Source organism: Python bivittatus, unplaced genomic scaffold (genome assembly GCF_059951505.1).
Source record: "Python bivittatus isolate LINGU-HERP-01145 unplaced genomic scaffold, Pbiv_v1 ctg000220_np1212, whole genome shotgun sequence".
In the NCBI taxonomy this organism is placed as follows: domain Eukaryota; kingdom Metazoa; phylum Chordata; class Lepidosauria; order Squamata; family Pythonidae; genus Python; species Python bivittatus.
This window is the reverse complement of record NW_028277048.1, coordinates 5,084,395-5,110,094: the sequence shown is the minus strand read 5'-3', so window position 1 is coordinate 5,110,094 and position 25,700 is coordinate 5,084,395. Positions and strand designations below refer to the sequence as shown.

Below are 25,700 nucleotides of genomic sequence, written 5' to 3'. Positions count from 1 at the left end.
AGAAATACACACCCACGTTATGCCACAACATCCTGGGTGAATGGCGTTGTAAAGTGGAATGTAAATAGGCAGTTTGCTTTCTGTCGCCCTCTAGTGTTTTTGTCTGGTAGAACACATTTTCTCACGTTGGTGCCTTACAGGTACCAGAACTGCTGTGCTGGGAATGCTGGTAGCGGTAGTCCAGCAGATCTGAAGGGTAGTGGACTGGGAAATGCTGTTTCACACCATGCACCCACGGTGGTGTGTTAGCGCTTGGAGTGAGGAGGCTGCAGTTAAACGCTGCCTGTACACGCTCAGGGGCACTCTTGTTCTTTCAAATATTTCTCTGCGAAAGTATCCTAACTTGCGAGGAGGAAGCGAGCGTGCAAGCATGAGAGGGAAGGGGCGACGATTTGCTTTTGGGGTAGGGGTTGGTGGGGACTCGTCCGCCAAGAGCCACAGTTCTTCCTCAGGGAATCGCGGGCGTCTAATAAAGCGCACGCCCACGCCGCTTTCGCGGCGCCGCTGCTTTTCCAGGCGGGTGGTACTACGCGGGCGGCCTCTCCGGCGACCCCCGGTGCTTCCCCTCCTCCTTCGCTAGTTCCTCCCACTGCTTGCACGCCCCACGGCCCCACCGGCGGCGCGCTCCCCCCTCCCTCCCGGGAGGTTCTCGGTGGTGGCGTAGTCGCGCGCGGGGGGACGCTCCGTCGGCTCTAGGCGCGAGCGTCTTTGCTGCCGCCGCCGCCGAAGCGCCAGCAGAAATCGCTCCGGAAGGGCTGCGAGTTGCTCACCATGAAGCGGGCGTCTGGACAGGACTCAAGAGCGGCTCGGGGCTCCCGTAGGAAGCCCAGCTGGGCATGAAGACGGTGCTTTGGCGGAGTTTGTAACCTGCTGTGCCGCTTGAGGGACAGGCGGCTATTCGCCGTCAGCCCTTGGCCGGGATCCGCAGCCGCGGCTAGACCGCCTCCTGCCTGTCCCAGGCGCGGTTCCTGGCCCCGTCCGAAGCCTGCGAAGAGGATGGAGGCGCCGCCGCCGCCCTGCTCGAAGAAGAGCCTGTCCCTCTCGCTGCCAGTGCCGCGGGAGGGCCAGGCCACCCTCAAGCCGCCCCAGCACCTTTGGAGGCAGCCCCGGACCCCCATCAAAATCAAGCATCGCGGCTACTCGGACACGGAGCGGCACCCCCACCGGCAGATCGAGAGGGCGGACGCCATGGACACGAGCGACCGTCCCGGCCTGAAGAAGTCCCGCATGTCCTGGCCGTCTTCTTTCCACGGGACGACCAGCAGCGGCAGCCACGGCCACGGGAGCAAGCGGTGGGTTCAAAGCGCTTTACCACGTGTGGAGGGCGGGGGAGGAGCCCAGGTACTCGGGAATAGTCAAGGGCGCGCGCCCGAAGAGTGCGCCGCGCTGTGGGATTTGTATCCGGATTGAAATGCCTCGGGCTGCTGTTTATAACTGAAGCATCTCGGTTGTTTTCGCTTGCCAGTGCCATTCCCCCCACTGCTCGCCACTCTCCGGGTATCCGAAGCCAGAGCACAATTTCCTCAGTCCTGCAGCTTGCCTGGGAACCGGAAGGTGCGCCCTTCCCTCTACCTGGAGAGCTCACCCGCCCTCCGTCCTCTCAACACCTACAGTTCCCGCAGCTGCGGGTAGAGCAAACAACGTAATTGCTTATAGAGGCGGAGGAAGCGCTCCGTAGTTGCTTGCAAGGATAGGTGTATTATCGGACAGTTTGCAGAGCCTGAGTCAGCTGAGCCCTCTTTGAAGTTAGCAATCTGTTTTGCCCCGGAGTTTGTGAGAGTGGCCCGGTACTTGAGGTTCCCAAGCAGAGCAAACAAGATGTTCCCCATTTGGCTCTCTTAATATAGACCCTGCTCTGTTCTCACTCTTTCATCCATTCAGGGTCAAGCAGTTCATAAGAACAATAAGGCGCTGTTTGGTAAGGATTTTCAGTAGAATGGAAAACAGCAGCTCAGGTTCACTCTCACAATAAGTCCAATTGCCTGTTTATGTTTGGGTGGAAATTTGTGTTGAGGTTTGGAAGACAAATGATTGCTTTTTTGGGTTGTAATATATCTTACAAGCCCAACTTCATGTTTGGGTGTGAAATGCAAAGCGAGAAAGACAGTGAAGCAACAGTAAACCTGCAGCCCTGATTTTTAGAGAGAACTGTGGGCATCTTTGTGGTACTTCCCAGTTATTAACCAGTGCCTTACTTACTGCCCTTTTTTCTACGTATTGAAATCTCCTGTGATTGTTCATTATAAGTACCTTACAGGGATGTTAAATGCACATCACATTTGGTTTTTCCAATTTTTGTCCTCCAGTGTTCTGAGTTCTAAAAGATAATATGCTAAATCCTGCCTTGTATTAGTAGTTTATGTATGTGTCAGAATTCTTGCTGGTTTGGTTCACTGACTGCCCTCTCCCCCAATGTGCTGTCTCCTTTTAAAATCCAATTAACATTTTGTAACAGAGAACAGAAGAGTGGGGAGGAGAAGAATGCTCTTAAAAAATTGAAATCTGGAGGAACAAGTTGGTACTACTATTATTTATTAGTTGCAGCATTATGTGAGGTTTTCAGCTTTATAGAAGCCTTATACTAAGTTGACTATTAGTTGAATGTAAGGCTGCTGTACAGATAAGTACATATAAACATACTGCATGGCTCACTATTGTGCTGAACTCAGAAGGCAAGCATGTCATTTTCATTTCAACATGCTAACCTTCACAGATCAAACAGCTGTAAAGATCATGGGTGCAGGTGATTAAAAACCTTGTCCTAGTCAGTTTTGTTGTCTAGTCATTTCTGGAGGCTTGGGGATGACTAAGGCACACATATCACATGGGGGGGGGTCCTTAAAACATGCTCCAGACCTCTTTATACATCCTTGGGTTTCTATGGATGATATTCAAGGGTTCTTCAGCAGGTGGATGTATGTAGAAAAGGTAAAAGATAGAAAGTTCAGAAACCTGGGCTAAGCTTACCTTTTTCTGATTAGCTATAAGCTAACAAGCTGACCTAATATTGCCCAACCGTGCTGTAAGCACCAGGTAGCCGAAAGAATAATCCTTTGGTTTAGAGCATGTGTCCTTTTATTTATTTAATGCATTCCTATCCTGTCTGATCTCAAGTTGGTGTACATGAGAGTCCCATTTTTATCCTCACAACAGCAGCCCAGTGAGCAGGTTCAGGCTGAGACAGAGTAACTGGCCAAAATTTACCCACTGAGCTCCATGTTTCAATTAGGATTTGAAGGTTGATCTCACCTAAAACTGCTACATCTAAGCTGCAGAATTCCAGGTACCCTCTAGATGGCAATGAAGTAGAGTATTCTGTATCTCTTTCTTGGCATCTAGTGGCTATCTGAATTTTTACAGCCCAGGTTTGTTAGTCTTAACTTCTCCCAGTCCAATAACAACTCATTAACCACTTACTTTCTTATAAGTACAGTACAAGCATCTGCCAAGCTGAGGGTCAAATTAAGCCTGTACCTACTCATTGGTGTAGTTTGAGGAAGAATTGCCAGGGGTGATATGAGCTACATATGTTCCTCTAGGTTGTGTCTCTTTTCTAAGGCAAGCAGTGTCATAGGGTAAGGTTTGTGTAGACATAGTGGTGATAGCCAATCAGGTAAAAGAATACTGCTTTGAGTTGGCCGCCTTCTCTCTGGGTGCTAGCCATTATGTGACTTCTACCCTCCGTAGTCTCTGAGAAACTTGCTTGCTGTTTTCAGCAACATGAGAGTGGTAATGGGATCTTAGATCTTATCTGTTCCAGACTCCTTCTGCAAGATGCAGACTGAGTGTGTCATTGAGCTTTAAGACTTTAAATCATTATATGCTTTCCTCATGAGCCAAATGATCCAACTATTTGTACAGTTTAGTAACTGTTCCTAAGTCTGATCATTATGGTTGTGGTATGTAGCTCCCCCTTTCAGTTTGGCCTGATACCTGGGTACCCCAGTGGTAAATGATTCTCTTCAGAATAGCATTTATCCTTGCATCAGTTGTGGTTTAATGATGGGTGAATCAATTGCTCACAGCTTTGTTTTATAGTATGACTGATGACCTACTCACTTCTTGCTCTCTAGCTAATCCTTTTTCACTAGTCGTTCGGTGATAGCGTTCACCCATACAGTTGAAGTATCTTGGCTTCCTTTTAAAATGGTTTTTTGCACCATCCCTGATTCTTGTTGTCAGGTACTCTTGCCCTGCATTCTTCGTAATGGGCAGCTAAGGCTGACATATGTCTTACGTGTAGCCAAGAGAAGAGCTGGAAGTAGAAGAAGAGGGAGAGAGGGAGTTAGTAAAGTAAGAGAACTGCCCTATGGCTATAGGGAATTGCATTCAAACGTAAGTCTTGGAGGGAGTTCTCCCAACCTATTCCTCCTCAATATTCTGAGGACAGTTGCCTTCTGCTTATGTGTAAGCAAAACATGTATAATTTGCATCAGTCTGATAGGTTCTCATAGAGGCAGCTGCTTCAAAGAATTCTGGATCTAAGCATGAAAAACTTCTTAAATATGTTCAGGCAATGTGCCCATACCGGAAAATAGAAGCTTCTGGAGTTCCATGGGCTTTAGTTCCAGTGGCACAAAGAAGTCAGCCAGCCAGTGTGGCATGAACCCAAATGCTAACTTCTATATAATCCGAATGCAAAAGTCAAATCAGTGAGCTCTTCTGACTAGCGGTTGGACATAAGGCACAATTTTGTTTCCTGTAAAGAGGCCAAAAAAATTGTTTCATTAGTAGACTTCCATGCTTCTCAGAATTCTCATTGAAAATATTTACTGCATTTTTATTCTGCCTTTAAGTCAATGTTTGTGTTTGTCTGTATGCCTTTGAATTAATGTTACTCCTAGCAACTACCATTCCCTGCAGTTTCCTTGGCAAGATTTTTGGAAGTGGTTTGCCCTTGCCCTCTTCCCAGGGCTGAGAGAGTGACTGGCCCAAGGTCACCCAGCAGGCTTGTGCCTAAAGGCAGGACTAGAACTCAGTCTCACAGCTTCTAGCCTGTTGTCTTAACCACTACACCAAACTGGCTCTCTTTAAATCAGTTACTGTCTCCAAAATTAGTTAACATTAAAAAGGAATAAAATGTCTATGCCAATATATTTACACATGAAAAAGGCAAGACACCACAAGGGTTCTCTTCCTCTATTTTGATATTTCTGCTAAATTTTGTAAGAATATAGAAAGGATAGACTCTAATATTAGGTAGCATTAACTTTTTGAATACTAGCATTCACTTGTTTTAAAAAGCTTCTACAGGTAGTCCTTATGCTTTCAGAGATATGCCTGAACATACATAGACAATGCTAATGTGGCCCAGAGTAGGTGAATAAAATTCACCAGTCATTAATGGGTGGAGTTCAATATTCTGTGTAACTCTTTACCTCCCTCCACAAATTAGCAATACAGTTACATTGTTCAAAATTTAATTCAAATATGTGCAAATTGATTACAAAGTCCAGCTTTTTTGAACGCAGATTGACTAGGTACATAATTTAATTTTTTTTTTAGCATATATACATACAGGTCACATATCACAGTATGATATTAGGCTGCAATTGTTTCGATTATATTTTGGATTGCCTTAGGCATTGTGCTAGACTCTGCAGGCTTGGAAGTACTAAACCTTAAAAACTGTTTTTGGTATGTGGTTCTGTCCTCGCTTTTCGTTGTCCTCGCTCAAGCAGATCTATTCTTTTTTCCTTTCTCCTATATCTTTCCAATGTCCTTTTAAGCTACCCAGCTCTGCTAATGCATCTCTCATCTACCTGTGCGGGGCGGGGGGGCAGAGAAGGGGGGAACAGTATGTTCTTTCTTTTGCTATATGTAAAAAAAATCTTTTGAAGCAGACTGCCTTTGGGGTGGCTGATAACAGTCATCCACTGCCCAGAGACGATCATTAGCTTTAATAGAACAGCATTGGCATTTTAAATGTATGGCTATGAGAGTAAAGGGAAATTAAAAATCCTCTAAGTTTCTTTTCAAATGAAGTTCATTTCAGATTTCAAATGAAGCCTATCAAGGGTGTTCTCATTCCAGTATTATTCTATTATCTCTAATAACTCTTGATTAATATTCTTTCTGGGATTAATATCTTCTTTTCTAGCATGGCTCCTCCATTTTAAAGAATTTGGGGAAAGTACAGCCCTCTGGAATGTTCACTCCTTTTTCTCATGTTAAAGTTTAGCATTTGTAATTCCCAAAATAAGATTTCTTGGATAGCTTTCTGCGTATCTGATCTGTATAAATTTGTAACTGGACACACAGAAATAAATACATATGAAACCAAACATAAAACCTGGAAAAATCAGTGTTGTTTTTATATGGACTTTGTAAATCTTCACTTTTTCTATTTTTTAATGTAGGTAAAGGTGGGGGGAGAGAGGGAGAATTGCTGAACACTAACGCATCTACCCCTCACTTTGGCTGAATCATACAATAAAGCTGCAGTTCATGGAATTGCAGTTTATTTTTAAAGGATTAATTAAAGCTGTCACCAATGCTGATGTATTCCGAACGGGGATTTAACAAAACTTCTTCCAACCCATACAGTCAGGGAAAGAGCTAAACTAGGATACACAGAAACATGAAATGGCTAGATTATCATGGAACAACCACTGTCATTCCCTGTATCCTATGATGTATGGGGAACAGTGGGAACCCAATTAGTCTTTTGCAAGGCTCTGAAGATCTGGTTGTTTCCCCTAGCATTTGGGCCAGGAGGTTAGGTGAGCTGGGCTGCTGATGTGGTTTTTATTATTAGGATTTATTGTTTACCTCAGGTGCCATGAGTCAGTTTTGTAGCTGTTGTTTTAATCCTTGTACACTGGCCAGAGTCACTGTTGTAAGATGGGTGGCCGTATAGTTTATTTCAAGAAGTAAATAAACCCAGAAAGCTGTTGATTTTTATCTTACTAGTATCTGCTAAACTCGTAAGATGCTCTTTGAAGCTTTTCTTGAGATGATACCGCTCACAATAATACGGCAGGAGGTTACTCTGAAAACAGCCTTCGTTGGAGTAGCCTTTTCAGCTGTGAAATGCTGTCTCTAAGAGATCTACTGAGCACGTTCACTAAATGTATTTAGTCTAAGATCTTCCTCCTCCAGCTAATAATTTTGTACGTTATTGGTACAACCTGCTATATTTTTCTCTTTTCTCATCTAAATTCTTGGGGCACTCTCATATATGTTATTGGTATGATTTACTAGATAACAAAGAAAATTTTATTTCCTTAAATAAACTCTGCCCACATATATTACTTACTTGCTCATTTGTTTGTTCAGTTTATATGATGGCCTAATTCTGGGTAGCTAACAAAGGTTAAAAATATGACAATATGGGGGGGGGGAAGAATAAAACAGTAAAGTGTACCACACCAGGATCAAACACAGACCGTATAGCATTACAGTGGGCTCACTTAACATCCTGGCCCAGCATCTAGGGGAAGAACCAGGTCTTCAGGGCTTTCTTAAAGGCTGGCAGGGTTGGGACTATTCAAATCTGGGGCGGCGGGGAGGGGAATGCTGTTCTGTAGGGCAGGCACTGTGACAAAGAAGGGACACTTCCTGGGTCCCATAAGGTGACACTGCTTAATTGATGGGTCAGATCTTACAGGACAGACAGGCAGAGATAACTGGAGAAAGATGGTCCCACAAATAATCCAGGCTCTGTGTTGTATAGGACTTTATCGATGGCCATCAGCACCTTGAATTGCACCTGAAAGTCCACTGGTAATTGTCAATTATTGTAGGTTTTGGGGTGATTTTGTTATGTTATGGTCCATGATTGCAATAAAGTAATACATTTATTCATAGCAGTTAGAACTGTTAGATCAGATGAAGATCTGGTCCACATATTTATATATTGTTACTTTATTTACCTATTTATTTATTTAGCCTCTTGTTTTTTTACTGCTATAGGATTGCCTTTTATAGTAACATTTATAGCACACTATTTAATATTGTACTATATTATATTTGACATCATTTTATGATCACTATTATAATTTTACATCTAGATTTTAGTGATTCTGTGATTTTATAACTAATTAATATTTTTTATATTTTCCATAGCTTTTAGATAGTAACATTTATATTTCAGTATGTTATACTGTAGTTTCTGTAATCTTCATTTTAATATTTTGATAATATAGTGATTTTTATGGCTTTGTGTTAGTCCCAATTTTAAATTACTTTTCCATAGCTTATGGGCTAGACTGTTCATATTGGAAGAGTTCTAAATTTTCATCATTCTGATGTTATTTTATGCTGGTCAATGAACAAAATAAAGATTTCACTTTGCTGCTATATTTTTATCTTCGATTTTATTGTATTCTTGGTTTCTGTGTTTTTTGATTACTCAGGGGACATTTCCCAATTGGCTAGTATATACATTTTTTAAAAATTAGCTTACTTTTCAGGCCACTGAGATGAACACCTGTTCTCCTATTTCCAGGTAGTCTAATTCTACCTAATGGGGGAACAAGTTCACTGGGGCAGCATGTAGAGCACTGCAACAGAGACAATGCCAACAAAATTGATCATCCCTATCTTTCCATTTGTTATCAGCTTTTTAAATGTCTGTTTTATCATGTATTCTACTTTCTGGACCTTATATTCTTGTAGGCTATTGTAAATTGCTGGTCTTTGGCTGTAATAAGGAATGTATCCATTCAAAGTGGATCTCTGAAGGCAGAGATGTTGTATGGAGAGCGTATCTTCTAGCAATGTATGTCGTTTACAAAACATGCTTGAAGTAATAAAGGAATTGCATAGTTAGTTAGAAATATCTAAAACAATACGATAAGGGTTATTTGTATTGCTCCTTTACTTGTAAATGGGGACTGAAAGGGACATCCCTAAAGTTATAGCATTCATGTCTGAGGATAGATTTGAATCAGTTTTCACACTTCAAGACACAACTTCTGATAGGCTTGATTGCAGTAGAAGGTGGAGATCCCTTGGTAAGGCATGTGGATACCTATCAACATTGCACAATATCTTGACAGATTACTCGTTGGTCCTCAGAGGCTGCAGCTTTTCATTGAATTGTTATATAAAGTATGATTCATGCATGGATGAAGACTATTTTAATACCTTTGGCCTGTGGGGAAAGAGAAGATATCAGATATTTTATAGACCTAGCTGGTGATTGCCAATGGCAAAGCATTTTTTTGTGACGCTCTAAGGACTTTGAAGAACCCACAGTTCTGTTTGGAAAAAATGAAGTAGGGTCTAATTACTTGACTAGTCAGTAGTATTCCCACATGCAAATTCAGAAGCCATAACGTGATTCCAATATTTTACAAAATAATAGATGAGCCTGGAATAGTCTGTTGTTTCAATTCTTGAGTTGCAAAATGCATATTTATTTAGTGTTTTATGGAATATAGGAGCAATTAACAGCTCTTGGATTGGGTAGCTGTGTGGATGTTGATGAAAGCAAGCAAACAAGAAGAAAGACATGCTGAAAAAAATTGAGGAAAGTATATGGTGTGAACCTGCTGTTTTTCTATCCTTGTCATCCTGAACCTGGGGAGACTGAAAGAGTGGTGGTTCCCCCATTGTAGTGCCCTGCACACGTATACCTCTACCTCTATGGGCTTGTTTTGCTATTATGCATTGCTCAATAAAAAATTGCTCTGGTGGCTCCTACAATAGAATTTTAAACTATTGTTTAATTGATTATATGCCATCAAGTTGGTGTTGACTCTTAGTGATCACATAGATAGATTTTCTCCATGATGATCTGTCCCTACCCTGGTCCTTCAGGTCTTCCAATGGTGCACAGATCACCACTGTAAATGAGCCCATCCACCTTGCTGCTGGTTGCCCTCTTCTTCTCTTTCCTTCCACCTTTCCCAGCATTAAAGCCTTCTCTAGAGAGTTAGGTCTTTGCATAATGTGTCCTAAGTAGGATAATTTGCACCTCGAGTGAGAACTCTGGATTGATTTGTTTGTTTTCATGGTGGCCCATGGTTCTCTAGCACCAAAGTTCAAAAGCATCAATACTCTTCCTAGTCTGCTTGTTCAAAGTCCAACATTCACTTCTACAGAATGTCACAGGGAATACCATGGCTTGCATTATTAAGTTACAGAACATAGCAATATACTCAAAGGAGTGAGGAGGTACCTTCGCAGTACTGGATGTGAGCCATTTATTAGTGTGGTACAGTAAAAGAAAGATGGTTCCCCAGCAGGTTACCTAGCATGGGACTGATTGGAATGACCAGTACATGAATCAAAGTCTGGGAGTATTCTTCCCAGCTCTGGTGTGCTTCACTGGTGTTTTTTGTTTGAAGGATTTTAGATGAATGTTGCATGTGATGATTAGAAGGAAATCTTTTTGATTTCTTGGACCCTCTTAGGCCAACCTGAGAGATGCTGCTTTATATGATGTAGCTTGAACTACAGCTGGCCCTTCTAGTTCAGTTACCATTTCTTCCTGGATATTCCCTGTGTTGAATCTAGAATCTTTGATATGGAATGATAATTTTTTACCCACTGACATACACTCTCTTTCTCTCCAGCCATGGATATTTGACACTCACTGAGACATAGGCAATCAGTGTGGAAAGAGGTGACAAAGCTGTATGGTTGAAGGAAAATGACAACACGTGAACTGAAACTAGAAGGAAGACAAGAAACTTTGGTTCTGTGTAGAGACTTTATTTGGTATTTAGGACTCAGGGTTCAGGCTTGTGTGACATCTGCAGACTTAGAAATTCTGCAGATTTATTCATTATTATTATTCAAATTTCACAGAAGTCAAATCCAGCTGGTAAGGTCATTTCTAGATTCCAAGGCACTGTGCCCCTCATGATCACAAAGGCCATTGCTTTCAAAGCTGCTGACCTAGGTTAGCTATTCACATGGCTTCAGATTTCAGTATTCTTCTAGTGAGAAGTATTGCAGTGTTGTGTGTCTTACTCCAACTCCCTTACATAAAAGCTGTTAGCCAAGACTAACCTAACTGTTAAGCCCTCTAGTTAGTGGAAAACCATACAGGGCCACAAACTGAAAAATGAATTCAGGTTACCAAACCTGTTCTTCCAAAAGTAGCCAGGGACCTGAGCAGACCTCATATCTTTCCATTCATATCACAAATTAATTGTTTTTTTAAGTATATCTTAATACCATATACACAATCCTGATGTCATTAAAATCCATCTCAATTTAAGTCCATGAGTAAAAGTCAAAATAATTCATGTAACTTCCTGTTTGCTATAGTAAATAGATATGGTTGGTAAATTGATAAGGCTGCATCTAATAACTTTGTCATGATGTATTTTGACATTTTAACCAGACGCTATAGACTAACAACTGATAGGTTTTATCAGTGAATAGTGGATAAAATAATATTGGAATTATATTTCCAATGTAATTGTATCCAATGTCATACTGGTTTCCTTGCTGTATCAATACAGAGATGGCATGATTTGTTTTGTCTTTGATTTTAATAAACCACTGAAAGAAAGGTTGTGTAGTCTTTCTGGTAATCACAGTTAAGAATTTGGATTCATAGAGACTAAGATGTGACAGAGTTCAAATCCTATCATACTTTTAGGTAGGATATGCTAATTCAACAAGTTAATTTTAATATCTCTTTCCCAAGTTCTTACTCCTAGTTGCTCCAGCCAATAATTTAACACTAGTATTTTCTGTTTTGTTTCATATGAATCCATATCTTAGTAACTGAAGTCACCTCTGTCACTCTAACAAAGTAGCCTCTTAATTGCTGCCATTCACCAATAAGCCCCATCCTGCAGGTAATGAATTTTCTGAGACTGAATCAATGAACTCTAATTAAACACTTTATTGATAATTGTATATGTAAAAGAGGGTTTGGGGTATTTCTCTCTTTCTCTCTTCAGGTTAATATTCAAATGTTGTAAGACAAGTATGGTAATGATGGGGAGGAGGAACTAGAAGCTTGAGTGCCTATCAACTCTTATGATATCTCTTTGGATATGAAGAAAGCTATAATCAAAATCTTTGTGGGCATCACGTTATACATTCCTTCCCAGCCCTCAGAACAAAGCAAAGCAAGTCACTGCTCTCTAAGGGTATATGCTTTTCTAGATGGAGTAATTCTTGACAGAAGCATTTTTAGTCAAGTTACATTTAAGATTAAATTGGCAAAACAAAATAGAAGGATTAAATGTGGAAACCCTTGGTAGCCTTGAGCTGTCAAGGTAATTAAGAATCAGAGGCAGTTATTTCTGAAGAAAGTTTAAGTTTTGAATGTCCAAGAATTAATTAGGAGTTAATTTTCCTCTCTATTGGAATGTTCATCAGCCAGATTCCAGGCTGATTTCTGAACCTCCAGGAGGAGATTTGATGGAGTAATCTGAAATTAAAAGAACTTTATTGCATAGAAGGGCTTTTTGTATCCGAATAACATTATTAAAAATAGAGTTAATATGATTTTATTTGATAGAAATTTGATAGAAATATGATAATTTCTAATTAAAAGTATCCTGAAACATATAATCAGGCAATCCTCCTCTGATTTCAGAACCTCTGAAGCTGATAGTGTTTCCCCCCACCTCCCATTTCCTTATCTTGAGAGAGGAAATACAGTACTTAGAACCAGCTCCAGGTCTGAATTAAAGCCCTCTCTACTGTGGGGTTTGTTCAGGAATGGGGAAAGCTGTGAATCCACTATCAAATCTTGGGCAAACCATTCTTGAAGGTTGCTGAAAGGAAGATGTGCAACGTCGACTTTCCTCTCTGGAAGCTGGAGCTCTTTCTCCAACCTCAAAGTAGGGTATCAGAAATGTAGATGGTTCCTAGGCCTTTTCCAAAATGACCACTAGAATTGCAATCTGACACAATATGAAAGAACAATGCTGGAAAATGCAGAATATGTTTTCTGAAGTATAGAATGACTTCTAAAATATGACAGAAGCAGAACAAAGAGCATATTGTTTAAATAGATACAACATGGACCATGAAGCATTTCAGCACAAATATTGAAGATTCCATAGAATCAGGAATACAACTTTTACTACCTCAGTTGACAAACCTGTTTTAAATTTATGGCTAAATGGTATATAAGTTTGAGTAAAATGAATAAGAATTAGTGATACTTGATGGAGATGTCCCCCCAAAATGGAGGGTAATTGTTGCATCTTGCAGAATTGCCCTTTCACAATTGATTAGAAATTAATAAACAACCAAATATTTTTTCTCTCAGATTTTTTTATAGTTACAGTTGCTTAGCAAAAACACAAGGAATGAGTTGTATAAGTTCACTACAGTCAGAATTTGATAATAACATTGGTCATTAAAAATTATACCTATCACTTTACCATAAAAAGAACAAATAAGATGTACAATTTTTGCAACAATATATATGTTTTTAAAAATGAGGTAGTGTAAAATGGAACAAATTAAGAGAAAACGGAATACATTTTATTGATTCCTGTAGAAGAAATATAATTTATGGAAAAATGCATCAGTATTTTTCAACAAATTAAAGCCTTAAGAGGGGGAAAAATATAATTAGGTTTGAAAATGCTACAGTATTCATCTTTTTACTATTTTATAGAAGACGTTGTTGTTAATGTGCAATTTCTTAACTTCTGTTTCTGTTTTGTGTACGCATCTATATTTATAGATTTGTGCTTTTAGTACGTGCTTAGCAGTGATACTCGGCATGTAATGATCAGTCACGGTGTAAAGTAAAGCTGAGTAGGACACCTCTCCTGTCCTTTGCATCTTTTCCATATAAGCATTACAGATCTGAGCTGGTGTTTGCCAATTAGGAAAGGTCTTAATGCTTTGGAGTTTAACAAATGTTTCTTTTATGGAACTCTTTCCATATGAATTTATCTTCTGAGAAGCCTTCGCTTCTCCCACAAATCTTGTTCATTGCAGAGCGGGTCTCTAACAAATGACCTGGTCTTGCAGTTATTGCAGAATGCTACATGAAAAATTCCTACAGACTGACCATTTCCCTATGAATAAATATGTTGCAGAGAGGTAAACAGGGTGGCTAGCTAACTGTCTTTGATTTTCTCAGTAAGTGACCCTAAAAAGCTTCTGAAGATTGCAAGAGTTCTGCAGACCATAATCCCACTTAAAAACAAAGCCGTAAACTGCATTACAGCAAGACGTTTGCCTCATTACTTCTGCAGGAGTAGATGTTGGCCTAGGCCTTTTTGTTCTGCCCATTCCACTATACTTTTGGCATGATAGTAAACTAATATTTTAAGTTGAGGTCATTCACAGTTCTTGGATCTTTATTGATTTTGTGAACAATGGACTGCAGAACAAGAATAATAAGGTTATTTTAAAAACCTCTTGACTCTTAGAACAAATTCACCCTTGCTTCCTGGATACAGGAAAAGAATTTGGTAATTGTTTCAAGTTCTGACTGTTTTGCATTCCCTAATTATTATTGTTGGCTGCACAGTCAGCCAGATTTTTAGACTGGATTTGGCATTTTATCCAACTATCGAGTCCTTCCCAGTGACCTGGAATAGGCAGATGTTGTTGTTTGATGGTGTTAAAGGTATCGTCATCGTCGCAGGATCTAAGCTGTTCCAAGTAAATCTGCCTTTTGTAATTGACTGATGGTGATTTTATCAATGCCGATGGTGTTCAAGTGGTGCTCCAGATGTTTTGGGATTGCACCCAAGGCTCCTATTACTATTGGTACTATCTTTGCTGTCTTTTGCCACAGTCATTATACTTCTATTTTCAGTCTTTATATTTTGTGATTTCCTCCAGTTCTTTCTCTTCCATTCTGTTGTCTCCAGGTATTGCAGTGTCCACTATCCAGACTTCTTTGTCTTTCTTATCAACAGTTAAGTCTGGGGTATTATGTGGCAGGTGCTTGTCTCTTTGAATTCTAAAGTCCCAGAGCACTTTAGCTTCTTCATTTTCTATTACTTTGTCTGTTTTGTGGTTCCACCAGTTCTTGCTTACAGGCAAGTGGTATTTCTTGCAGATATTCCAATGCAGTATTGTTGCTACTTTGTCATGCCATTGTTTGTAGTCAGTCTGTGCAATCTTCCTGCAGCAGCTAACTAGGTGGTCTACTATTTCTTCAGCTTCTTTGCAAAGGTGGCATTTTCTGTCTGTTGCTGTCTTCTCAATTCTGGCTTTGTATGCATTTGTTCTTAAGACTTGGTCTTGTGCAGCCAGAATTAGCCCCTCTGTCTCTTTCTTCAACTTTCCTGCTCTTAGCCGTTGCCGGGTCTTGTTATCTGCTTTGCCTGCTAGGTTTTTTTTTTTTGGTCATACTTTGCCTTGCCATGTCTCTTTTCTATTCTTCATTTGGTCTTTCTTGTAGGCCAGTTTGGTCTTTTCAGTAAGCCTTCATGGTGTACCAGCTTCAGTGCATCTTCTTAACTGCCCTTCAGATATTCTTCCAATGCCCTTTTTTCTTTTTCAACTGCCTGGTGTACTTGCAACACTCCATGCCCATCTATGCTCCTTGGTAAGTAGAGTCTGTCAACATCACTTGGTGGATGAAGGGCATGTTCATTGTCATTATTTTTCTGGTCTTCCTATCCAGAGCTTTTAGTTCAGCTTGAGTCCAGTCCATTAATTCCAGCTGTATATCCAATGACTGGAATTGCCCCAGTGTTTATTGCCTTGATGGTATTTCCTCCACTGAGTTTGGACTTTAAGATCCTCTTCACCCTCATGATGTATTCACTACTAACCTTCTTCTTGACTTCAATGTGCTTGATGTTGTCAGCCTGAAGGATGTCCAGGTATTTGTAGTGATCTTCATCCAAACTCTTGGTGGTGTTGTTATCATTATTATTTGCTTCTCTAGGTGCTTTTCTTGCAAAGGTTGCAAAATATTGGAAATTAGGTTTCCTGCCCCTGATGTGTGACATGAACATTTTTTTTTCATGTGGGAGGGGTAGGGTTGCTGAGAAGAACATAAATTGATTTGTAGCTCTTATATGCTTTATTTTAGCTTAGTTCTGCCCTTAAAACCAAGCAGTTTAAGGCAGTATAAATTTCTGATCAGTAAAACCAAGCTTGGTTTTACTGATCAGAAATTTATACTGCCTTAAACTGCTTGGTTTTAAGGGTGGAACTAAGCTACAAATACAGCTTAAAATCATTAGTGGTCTAATCATGCTTTTCCACCTTGGCACCTTCAGCTCTGGGCAGGACTGATCTGGGAAGTTAGGAATTGCAGCTTGAGACCTCTAGCAGGCACCAGTTGGGGAAGATTGTCAGTTTCTAATGCCTTGGGGCCTCTGTCAGTTCCCCATGAGGAAGAGATCACTGCACTAGTTAGGCCTTTGTTCCAGTTCACAGGGCTACTCCTCCAGTCTTGATCTGTGGATATATGGGAAAAAACCAGTGCAACCCCAGAGAATGGAAAGAAGCTAAAAAGAGAAAGAATTCTATGGAGTGCCTCATAATGAGGTCAGTTCTTAGAGCAGCATTGATTGCAGATGCCAGAAAGGACATGATGCAAACAAGAACAAAATAGATGGGGTCTTTTTCCCAGAAACCTGCATTTTATACTGGACTAGTTCAGATTTTTACTAATATATATTTCATGCATGCAAAGTTCTGTTTGAAAAGAAAAATGACCTTGAAAAACATAATCCTTTGAGGACCTTTGTTATTTGATTTAGTTTGGTTACAATAGTGGAGAATATATGGAGCTCAGGATTGAACTGTAGGGTTCTCGGTGTCCTCTGAGCTTGCTTTTCTTCTTGCAAAGGTTTTATTACTAAGCTAGGTAGCATGATTAGTGCATGGGGGAGTGCAGTTTGCTGACAGTCATCCTACCAGCCTGGATTAGGGTATTGTTTCCTCTTTAATTGCTCTTTGAAGGGGTATTGTTTTTCTTTCATTGTTCCTGCTTATGTGGTGCTGGTTCCTGTTTATCTGACTGTTGATGTGTAGTGAGTTTGCTTAATTGGATAAACATGAAATATGACCATCTCTGACTTGCGTACTTCCGGAATGGTCTCTGGTCTGGTTGAAAAAGGAAATATGGCCTGGATTGACTCATGGTAAGCCATGATTTATTTTGTTAATTTATTAAATTAACTCCAGATGGCTATGTTCACATAGTGTGCTAAGTCATAAACCATGATTGATAAACCACGAATGGTTGGCTCCATGTGATACACTACAACAGATGAATAGTATTGTGGTTTAATGTGGTGTGTGGACTCAGCAAACATATTAACATCCATTAACTCTTAATTAGGTTTGGAAGTGGTGTGTTAAGAACTTCTTGATAGCTGGAGTGGGAACTGGATGATGATAATTAACCCCTCTGTCTTTATCTAAAAGCCCCAAAGCAAATGTCTAATTGCCAGGTTACTTGGCTTCCCTTTAGAGCAGCATAAACTTTGAGGGTCTGTACTTTCCAATAGAGCATTTGGCCTCTACAGCACATATTATGAAATAGAGTGATTTGTATGAAGGATGCAACTAATCAACTATATCGGAAGTAGGTGATGGCAAGATGGTGTTGGGTTTTAGGTGTCATCATTCTTTCTCATTGTCGTTACATGACATTGCAGGTTGATTCAGTTCCTGGATGTCTTCATACCTTTGACAGCTGCAATAGCAGAAATAGCTTTTTCAAGAGAGTATTGGCACCATTGGTGTAGCAGATAGTAGAATGTTTAAGGAAGCAAAATGGGAGAGAACTAAGTCTAAACAATGGAGCTGACTCAATCAAAAAATAATTCTATGTCCTGTAGGACAACCTAAAAGAACATACAGTTTGGGTTGTGTTCTTTGTTACTGGGGACGAGTCCAGCCTATCAAACAGGATGTAGCTGTAGGAAAATTGGAGGAGGGAGTGCAGTCTGTGCTGCCCTGAATTACTGAAAGAAAGGCAGAATAGGAATTTTAACAAGCAAATAAGCAAAACACAGGTAGAAGTTAATAGATCAGCAGGATTTACTATTTGAGGATTTTGCCTTGGACATCAAACTATTTTGGGCCAACCCTGAGCCATGTCCAAATTAAGATTTTAGCAAGGTTTTGTGGCTTAGCTGGGTTTACACATGCTAAGCCAAAACTAAATTACATTCTGACTTAGAGCGATGCATGAACCCAGTCATTGCATATGTAAACCTTATTTTATGATTTAGTGTTACATGTGAACCAGGACACTGTGGTTTGTTCAGCAAGCAGTGGCCAAGATAATCTGTTGTTGAATATGATTCATGAATCAATCCATAAGTTAACACTGATTTGAATGTTTTCAGCACAGGGTTGTTTGTAGACAAGGCTTTAACTAATGCTTAAATTTTGCTGGGCCTCTCCACAGCTGGATGTTGTTTGCCAAATACCCCTCAGGGTCCATAGCTTTTTTTTTAAAAAAGGCAGTGTGTGGGGAATACTAACAACGATCAGGTGCCTACACACCTCTCCCAACACAGCCTCCTGCTCTCCTAAATGCCAAGGCAATTAGCTACCTATTACTGTCTAGCCATGACAAATGAATGCCAAGTTGTGTGTGTGCATGGGTTTCAAGAACCAGATGGAAACACTATAAGAATACTGTACTTCCAAACCATGAAGAATGCCCAGCAGAGACCATCTGTCTCTGACCATCTTTCACCCTGATGTTCACTCCTCTATTTTTGACAAAAACAATGTGAAAGCAAATAAACGTTGTTTTCCACTCAGTCAGCCAAATGTGAAATGGGGCACATTGGATATGTTGAGCTCCACCACACTACCATCCACTCCATCTGCAAATCATTCCCAACACTCTTAAATCCAGCCCAGATTTGCTTAATGTTGTCCTTATGCAGATCAAAGACATATTCAGCATATGTGATTTACATAATACATAATACATACATATATACATATGTAAATCCCCTCTCACCCCTATGGGTGGTATGTGTCTTCCTCAAGTTGTGGGTCCTCTACCAGCGGCCCGGGAGTTTGAGGGTTCTGCGCAGCATCTAAGCCTTTCTTAGCACTGCATTCTTCTGCACAGAGAGCTCTGATGTTGTTCCTGGGATCTGTTGGAGCCATTCTCCCAGCTTAGGAGTCACAGCCCCTAGTGTTCCTACCACTACTGGGACCACTTTGGCCTTTACTTTCCACATCCTCTCTGGTTCCTCCTTCAGGCCCTGGTACTTCTGCAGCTTCTCAGTTGTTGCTGTCACTTGGCACCACTACATCTATCACCACCACTGTCTTCTGGTTCTTGTCTACTACCATGATATCTGATTGATTGGCTAGTACCTGCCTGTCCATCTGGGTCTGGAAGTCCCACAGGATCTTAGCCCTGTTGTTCTCCACAATCTTCTGTGGAATGTCCCATCTGGACTTGGAAGGATTTAGCCCATACACTGTGCAGATGTTCCTGTACACAGTGCCGGCTACTTGGTCGTGCCATTCAGTGCATGCTGTTCCTGCCTGCATCTTACACCCTGCCAATATGTGTTGGACTGTCTCTGAGGCTTCTCTGCACAGTCTGCATCTTGGGTCATATCTAGTGTGGTAGACCCCTGCTTCTATGGATCTGGTGCTTAGTGCCTGTTCTTGTGCTGCTATGATCAGTTCCTCAGTGCTGTCTTTTAATCCAACCTTTTCCAACCACTGGTAGGATTTCCCAGTGTCAGCCACCTCAGCTATCTATCGATGGTACCTCCCATACAGGGTCTTGTCTTGCCTGGTCTATATCCGTATATATAGACACACACATACAACAAACCAGCAGGTGTCAGGAAAAATTATGTGTTATCCTCTTCTGGATTTTTGTTAGTTGGTTTAGGGATTTTTCTTTCCATTGTGAGCCCAATAATTGGGGTTGGGGATGCATGAGAGGGACTCTTAGGGCTTGATATTGTAGAGATCCAAAGCTGCTTTCATAGCAACTCTGCATTTCCCACTGTGTCTCCTTTGGGAGTTCTCCTAGTTTGTTGAATAGCCAGCTGTGGAAGCTGTCAGGAGGATGACATTGCAAATCTGATTTTTTTTCCCTCTGAGATGAGAGGGAAATGTCCATCCAGTCCGATATTCACACACGATATTATGTCATAATGTGATTTATTTGGTTTGGCGGAAGTACCATATGCTATTGCAATATTATGATTCATCACAATGTATAGGTTCAGATAAGAGTCAGGAGCTCGAAGATATTGTGCAATTTTACACAGTGGTATGAACACTTCCCCAAAAAAGGTTTTTGGGGGTTTTTGCCTAAAATCTCATTAGATTATTAAGGGGGGGGGAAACATTGTTGGGGTTTTCATAAAACGCCATCTGGGGATGTCATGCATGCAGGGGTAATGAACACTATGTTGTCAGCCCTTAGCTTAGCACAATGTGTGGCCCAAACAGTCTGGGTTATTCAACAAACCAGGGCGTAGCATGATATTTGAATCCCACCAATATCTCAGTGGCCATAGAATTGCATCCTTTGTTACTTGTTTTTAACAAAGAATGATGAGCATGCAACTCTCCTGATATTTCTGAAGTGGAACTTGCAGCATCTCCCCACTTTGACTGTGCTAGCTAGGGATACTGAGAGCTAAGGCATTTTGCAACTCTTTTTGTAATGTTATCTCAGGAATATAACTGAGCTGGTATCTGCACATTTTTCCAATAGGTGGCTCAATGGGTACAAGAGTTAATTGGCTCCCCTCAAAGACATCTTTAGTGTATCTGCTATTATTCTCACTGAAGAATCTCCTGAACAGGTTTTAAGGATCTTGAAAGGACCTTGTCTTGAAACACCATTTGGAAACTATGAATTCAACAATTTGCCTTTGAATTAAGGGAAGAATTATGGTTGCCTTCTTCAGTCCTAGTACCCTTCAGATGTACAGTGGGGCAAAAAAGTATTTAGTCAGCCACCAATTGTGCACGTTCTCCCACTTAAAAAGATGAGAGAGGCCTGTAATTTTCATCATAGGTATACCTCAACTATGAGAGACAAAATGGGGAAAATCATGGTGGAAAATAATTATTTGGTCACCTACAAACAAGCAAGATGTCTGGCTCTCACAGACCTGTAACTACTTCTTTAAGAGGCTCCCCTGTCCTCCACTCATTACCTGTAGTAATGGCACCTGTTTGACCTTGTTATCAGTATAAAAGACACCTGTCCACAACCTCAAACAGTCACACTCCAAACTCCACTATGGCCAAGACCAAAGAGCTGTTGAAGGACACCAGAAACAAAATTGTAGACCTGCACCAGGCTGGGAAGACTGAATCTGCAATAGGCTGTATTTTCCACCATGATTTGCAAATAAATTCTTTAAAAATCAGACAATGTGATTTTCTGGATTTTTTCCCCCATTTTGTGTCTCATAGTTGAGGTATACCTATGATGAAAATTACAGGCCTCTCTCATCTTTTTAAGTGGGAGAACTTGCACAATTGGTGGCTGACTAGATACTTTTTTGCCCCACTGTATTAGTCAAAGGTGAACTTTGTGCTGGCTGGGGGTTATAGCAGTGTTTCCTGGCTTGGGTAACTTTGAGATGTGTGGACCAACTCATAGAATTTTTAACAATCACCATGCTGGCTGAGGGATTCTGGGAATTGAAGTCCATACAACTTAAAGTTGTCCGGGTTGGGAAACACTGGGTGGTAGGAACTGAAGCCCAGTATATCTGAGAGTGTCAGGTTGGGGAAAAATTCAGGTAAAGAGCTTTATCTCATCATAAGACAAGGTGGCAGTGGAATCTAGTAGTCACATTTTATTAATAATTTTTGTTTTTCTCTTGGTAGTGATAATTGTATTCATGAACAGGTATAGTAATGGAGTTATGTATGTGGCCATTGTCCTTGGGAAAAAAAAGCTGCCTTTTACTGGGAACAAAATATTTATAGCTAAATTCCAGCAGGGAGACCTCTCTGGTTGCATGCAGAGATTTGTGATCTTGGAAGAGATTAGAAATCGGTTTGGGTTCTTTTTAAAAATTCCCTCCCTGAATTTAAAATAATTATGAGGCCAATTATAAGATCGATTATAAATAAAACTAATTATAAGACAGCACCATCTTGTGGTGTCTGCCATAGCACCAGACATGTGCCATTTTTGCTAAAAGTACAGAAAACTTGTTCTTGCATAGGTGAGAAGCACTGCTGATTGTTCAGTGTGATCTACTCACTAAGAGATGCAATAGATCAAACAAAATGTTTCCTAGTTCCATTTACCTTTTCCTTTTCTTGGCCTTAGGCTAGGCTTCTTGGCTGAAAATGCCAAGCAGATTTATTTTACTTTGATATACTGAAGCACTTTTCATTAAAGTAGCAATGGAATTAAAAATCAGAGCAACACATCCCTTTATATAAGATGTGGATGGGATGCTTCTGAACAGGGTTTTGATTGTGCTGTTCCTCCGCCTCACACCCAGAATTTTATTGGAGATGAAGGATTGATAGTGTGTTTTCCACTTTTTGGGGGAAGGAGTTATGCTCTCTCCCCTCTAAAAATCTTTTCAGAGGGAAAAGAAGAGCTGCACAATAGTTTGTGATTGGTAGTTCTCGTTCTGAAACATCTGAATACTCTGTGAAGACTCAGGGCTGGGCTAAGTAAAAGCATTCAGAAATACAAGCTGCTATCAGGTCATTTCTCCCTATTGTTTAAGTTCTTTTATCTGTTTCAGCATTTATTATAGGAAATTCACAGCCTGACTAATTTAATCTTCAGTGTCAGTATGCAATCACTTGCATGTCATGAAATTCTGAGTATGCTATAACTATACTTTTAAAAAATAAGGAGATTGGCTTTTTCTTTTTTGCTCCCATGGAAGGTCCTAAGCAGATCAGTCCCCTAGATCCTGTGATTTGGCTGTAGGATTTCTGTTTCACTGCCTGACAGGTTGGGACAGAGATTTGCTTCAATCACAGACTTAGGGCCTGAAAGAACGTTTATATCAGGCCTCAGTTTCTGGTATCTTAAGTAGTTGGCATACAGTCAGCATAGATTGTTCACTTTTCCTTGTCTTCCAGCCAGTAATTTTAGTGTTTGATTTTTAAAAGATTTATATGCAGCTATTTTTGCTGGATAAATAAACAGCTAGAAAGGAATGCTGCCTCTTGCTTTGGGGAAATGAGAAATAATATGTATATTTTGTAATCTGTATATCCATAATATAAATTAGCAGTGTATCAGTAGAGTAATACATACTTTTCTTCTTGTGGGTGGTCTTTACAGTGCAAGAGTTGTAGAAATTAGCAAGAACTGCAGAAGCAAAATAGCACAAGTTATGAAAGTTAACTGAATTCTAGGCCTAAAACACACAGTGCTTTAAAAAAGAAAGAAGATAAATCTTAGCCTTCATATAAAATCCCATGCAAATTGAAACAGTGGATATGGAGATGGGATTAGAGTGGGAAGGTAGCAGGTTCTGTGAATCTTATGAAGAATGAAGTTCTTTGCATGTGCAAGAATCATTTGGCCTTCAGAATTCCCCTTATCTGAACCCTTGTGATGTTTCTGTCACTCTTTTGCCTCCTGAGGGAGGGGATATGCTGTTTCAAATTGATGGCTGAGTGCATTTGGCCAATTTGACCTGTGATTGCTTGTATTGATGAAATGTTTAGCACCAACAAAGCTGGCAAACCATAGCACAGTGCTGGTTGACAGTGTTTTCACCCTTTGCTAACAAATAAACTTCAACATGCACTATAAAACAGTTTTAGATCCTTCCATTTTTTTTGTGCCCTCCCACCTGAAAGTTCATCATTAATGTTTCAGGATTGCATCAACACTTGCAAAAAGCCAACAAAACTATTACCAACTACCATGTTATGTGTGTCCTCTTGGCACTGGGTGGATTACATATATAATAGAGTGAATTGGCATGGAATAAACTCAGCCCCAGAAAAGGGGGTGGGATTTTTCTACATTTGGAAGAAACCTTTGAGGTAGTTGGTGGATGTGAGTGGCCTTCGTTAGGTGGAGGGGGAAAGGGAGAGGTTACTCTTGCTGCAGATACATCCCTTGCCTATAGATTCACTTATGTGGAGATTTGTGTCCTAGGATTTTTGTAGATGTTGGGGATGCTTGGCTATGGATTTCTGAGGACATAGTATCTGATAGAAAGGAGCCTCACAACTTGCCCAGGAAGGAAGGCAAGAGAGAAGATCCTGCTCTAACCTCTGCTATACCCTGCATGCTCAGAGGGTACAGAAGGCAGGAATAGCAAGGCCAGGAGTTTCTTGAGGCTTAACAGAGTCCTGTAATGTCAATCCTTTATGTTGGCTCACTATAAAATCCTAGGGCCTTACTGATTCACTTAGTCCTCCTCTTCTTCAGGCATGCTAATATGTAGATTGACATACTGTATGTAGATGTAAGTTGAGACAAGAATGAAAGGCCTCTTTTGTCCAAATTCTTCCAAGGTTTATAGCAAGAACAGCTTCAACAGTAATGGTCAGCAAAAAGAGCTCTAGGCACCATCCTACTTGCTCTCTCAAAATGGTTGGATGGATGGATGGAAATAAATAAATTTGGATTTATCAGTAAAAAGATAATTCAAGAAAATACACTCCTGCTGATATAAAAATGAATTGTGGGCCGCCATGCAGTCTTCAAAATGAAGGAGATTAGGGCTTTTTAGTGTTTTTGGAGAGGAGTTTGTGTAAAATAATTAGAAAATGCAAGAAAGTGAAAACATTTGCTGTTTAAGAATACTGAAGTGAAAGAGCCACCATAGAAGAAGTTGGTTTAAAGTTGATTTTTTAAAAAAACATGCAGAATACTAGTGAAATCTTAGTAGCTGTACTAGAAGTTTCTGGTAGAGTTGGTGGATTGGAAATCAGTAATGTTCTAGACTAGAGACCTGACCACCCAGCAGCTGGTATGCTAGTTCTGTGATTCTAATGCTTGAGGGGCTGCAATGAAGAAGGGCCAAGACTTCAGGTCAAGAGTTTAGGACCACCTGGAGATGCCTGACTATCTTGGGATGAAGTTTAAATATAGATAAAGAAGTTACTGTGGGGTTTCATCTACTTTGGAAGCCTGGCTCTCTCCTACTTTCCCAATTGACAGATATGCATAGCAGTACCAAATGTTGGCTCAGCCTCTTCCCTTCCCCAGTGCCTGGGGTATATAACTTATGCTGCTTCCAGCAGCTCCACCAGCTGGAACAGATTGCTGGGTATTACAGCTCAGTGACTTCTGGAGGGCCATAGCTTTCCTATCCCTGCTATAAGCTCCTAAATTGCCTACCTTTTTTGAAAATGCTGATGTATACACCATGATTCGTCCTCAAATTTAATGTTACTTAAAGGAGGCAGATTTTAAGAAGTTGCAAAGATATTTTGACTATGGACACTATTCAGAGTTTGTTTTTGATGAGATTTTATGGACCTGTGCTTCCTACATTGCTGGCCCTGAGTTTTGTCCTTGGGATGAACAAAAGCTCTTTGTACTGAACATGGGAAAAGTACTCACAAGTCAATTCAATTTAATTACCATGCTTCAGGAACCATGAACATTTGCATGTGTGGTAGCTAAATGGTGAACCAGGAAGTCCTAGGAACAGTGCCAGTTCTTACATAGTCCATACTTCTCTCCTTCTGAAGTACCAAAAGCAGTAGAAAAAGTCAGAAATCACAGTTCATTTTTCCTCTATGCACTAAGCCACTACATTTGGATGTAGGATTGAAGAGGCTAATTTCTTAGATCCCTGGTCGCTAATCTGTGATGACAAATGGGAATAAACAACTTGGAATCATCTGGTATGGAGAGTGAGCAGAATGAAACAATGAAATAT

General features: G+C 40.5%; 1 protein-coding gene across 1 annotated transcript in view; it reads left to right on the top strand.

Moving 5' to 3' along the window:
* Positions 1–564: 564 nt before the first annotated feature.
* Positions 565–25,700, top strand: part of LOC148216246 (3',5'-cyclic-AMP phosphodiesterase 4A-like) — a 50,738-nt gene continuing 25,602 nt past the window's right edge. The window contains exon 1 of the mRNA XM_088137699.1: positions 565–1,292. Coding sequence (XP_087993825.1) covers positions 997–1,292 — 296 coding nt within the window. The 5' untranslated portion in view covers positions 565–996. The remainder of the gene's footprint in view (positions 1,293–25,700) is intronic.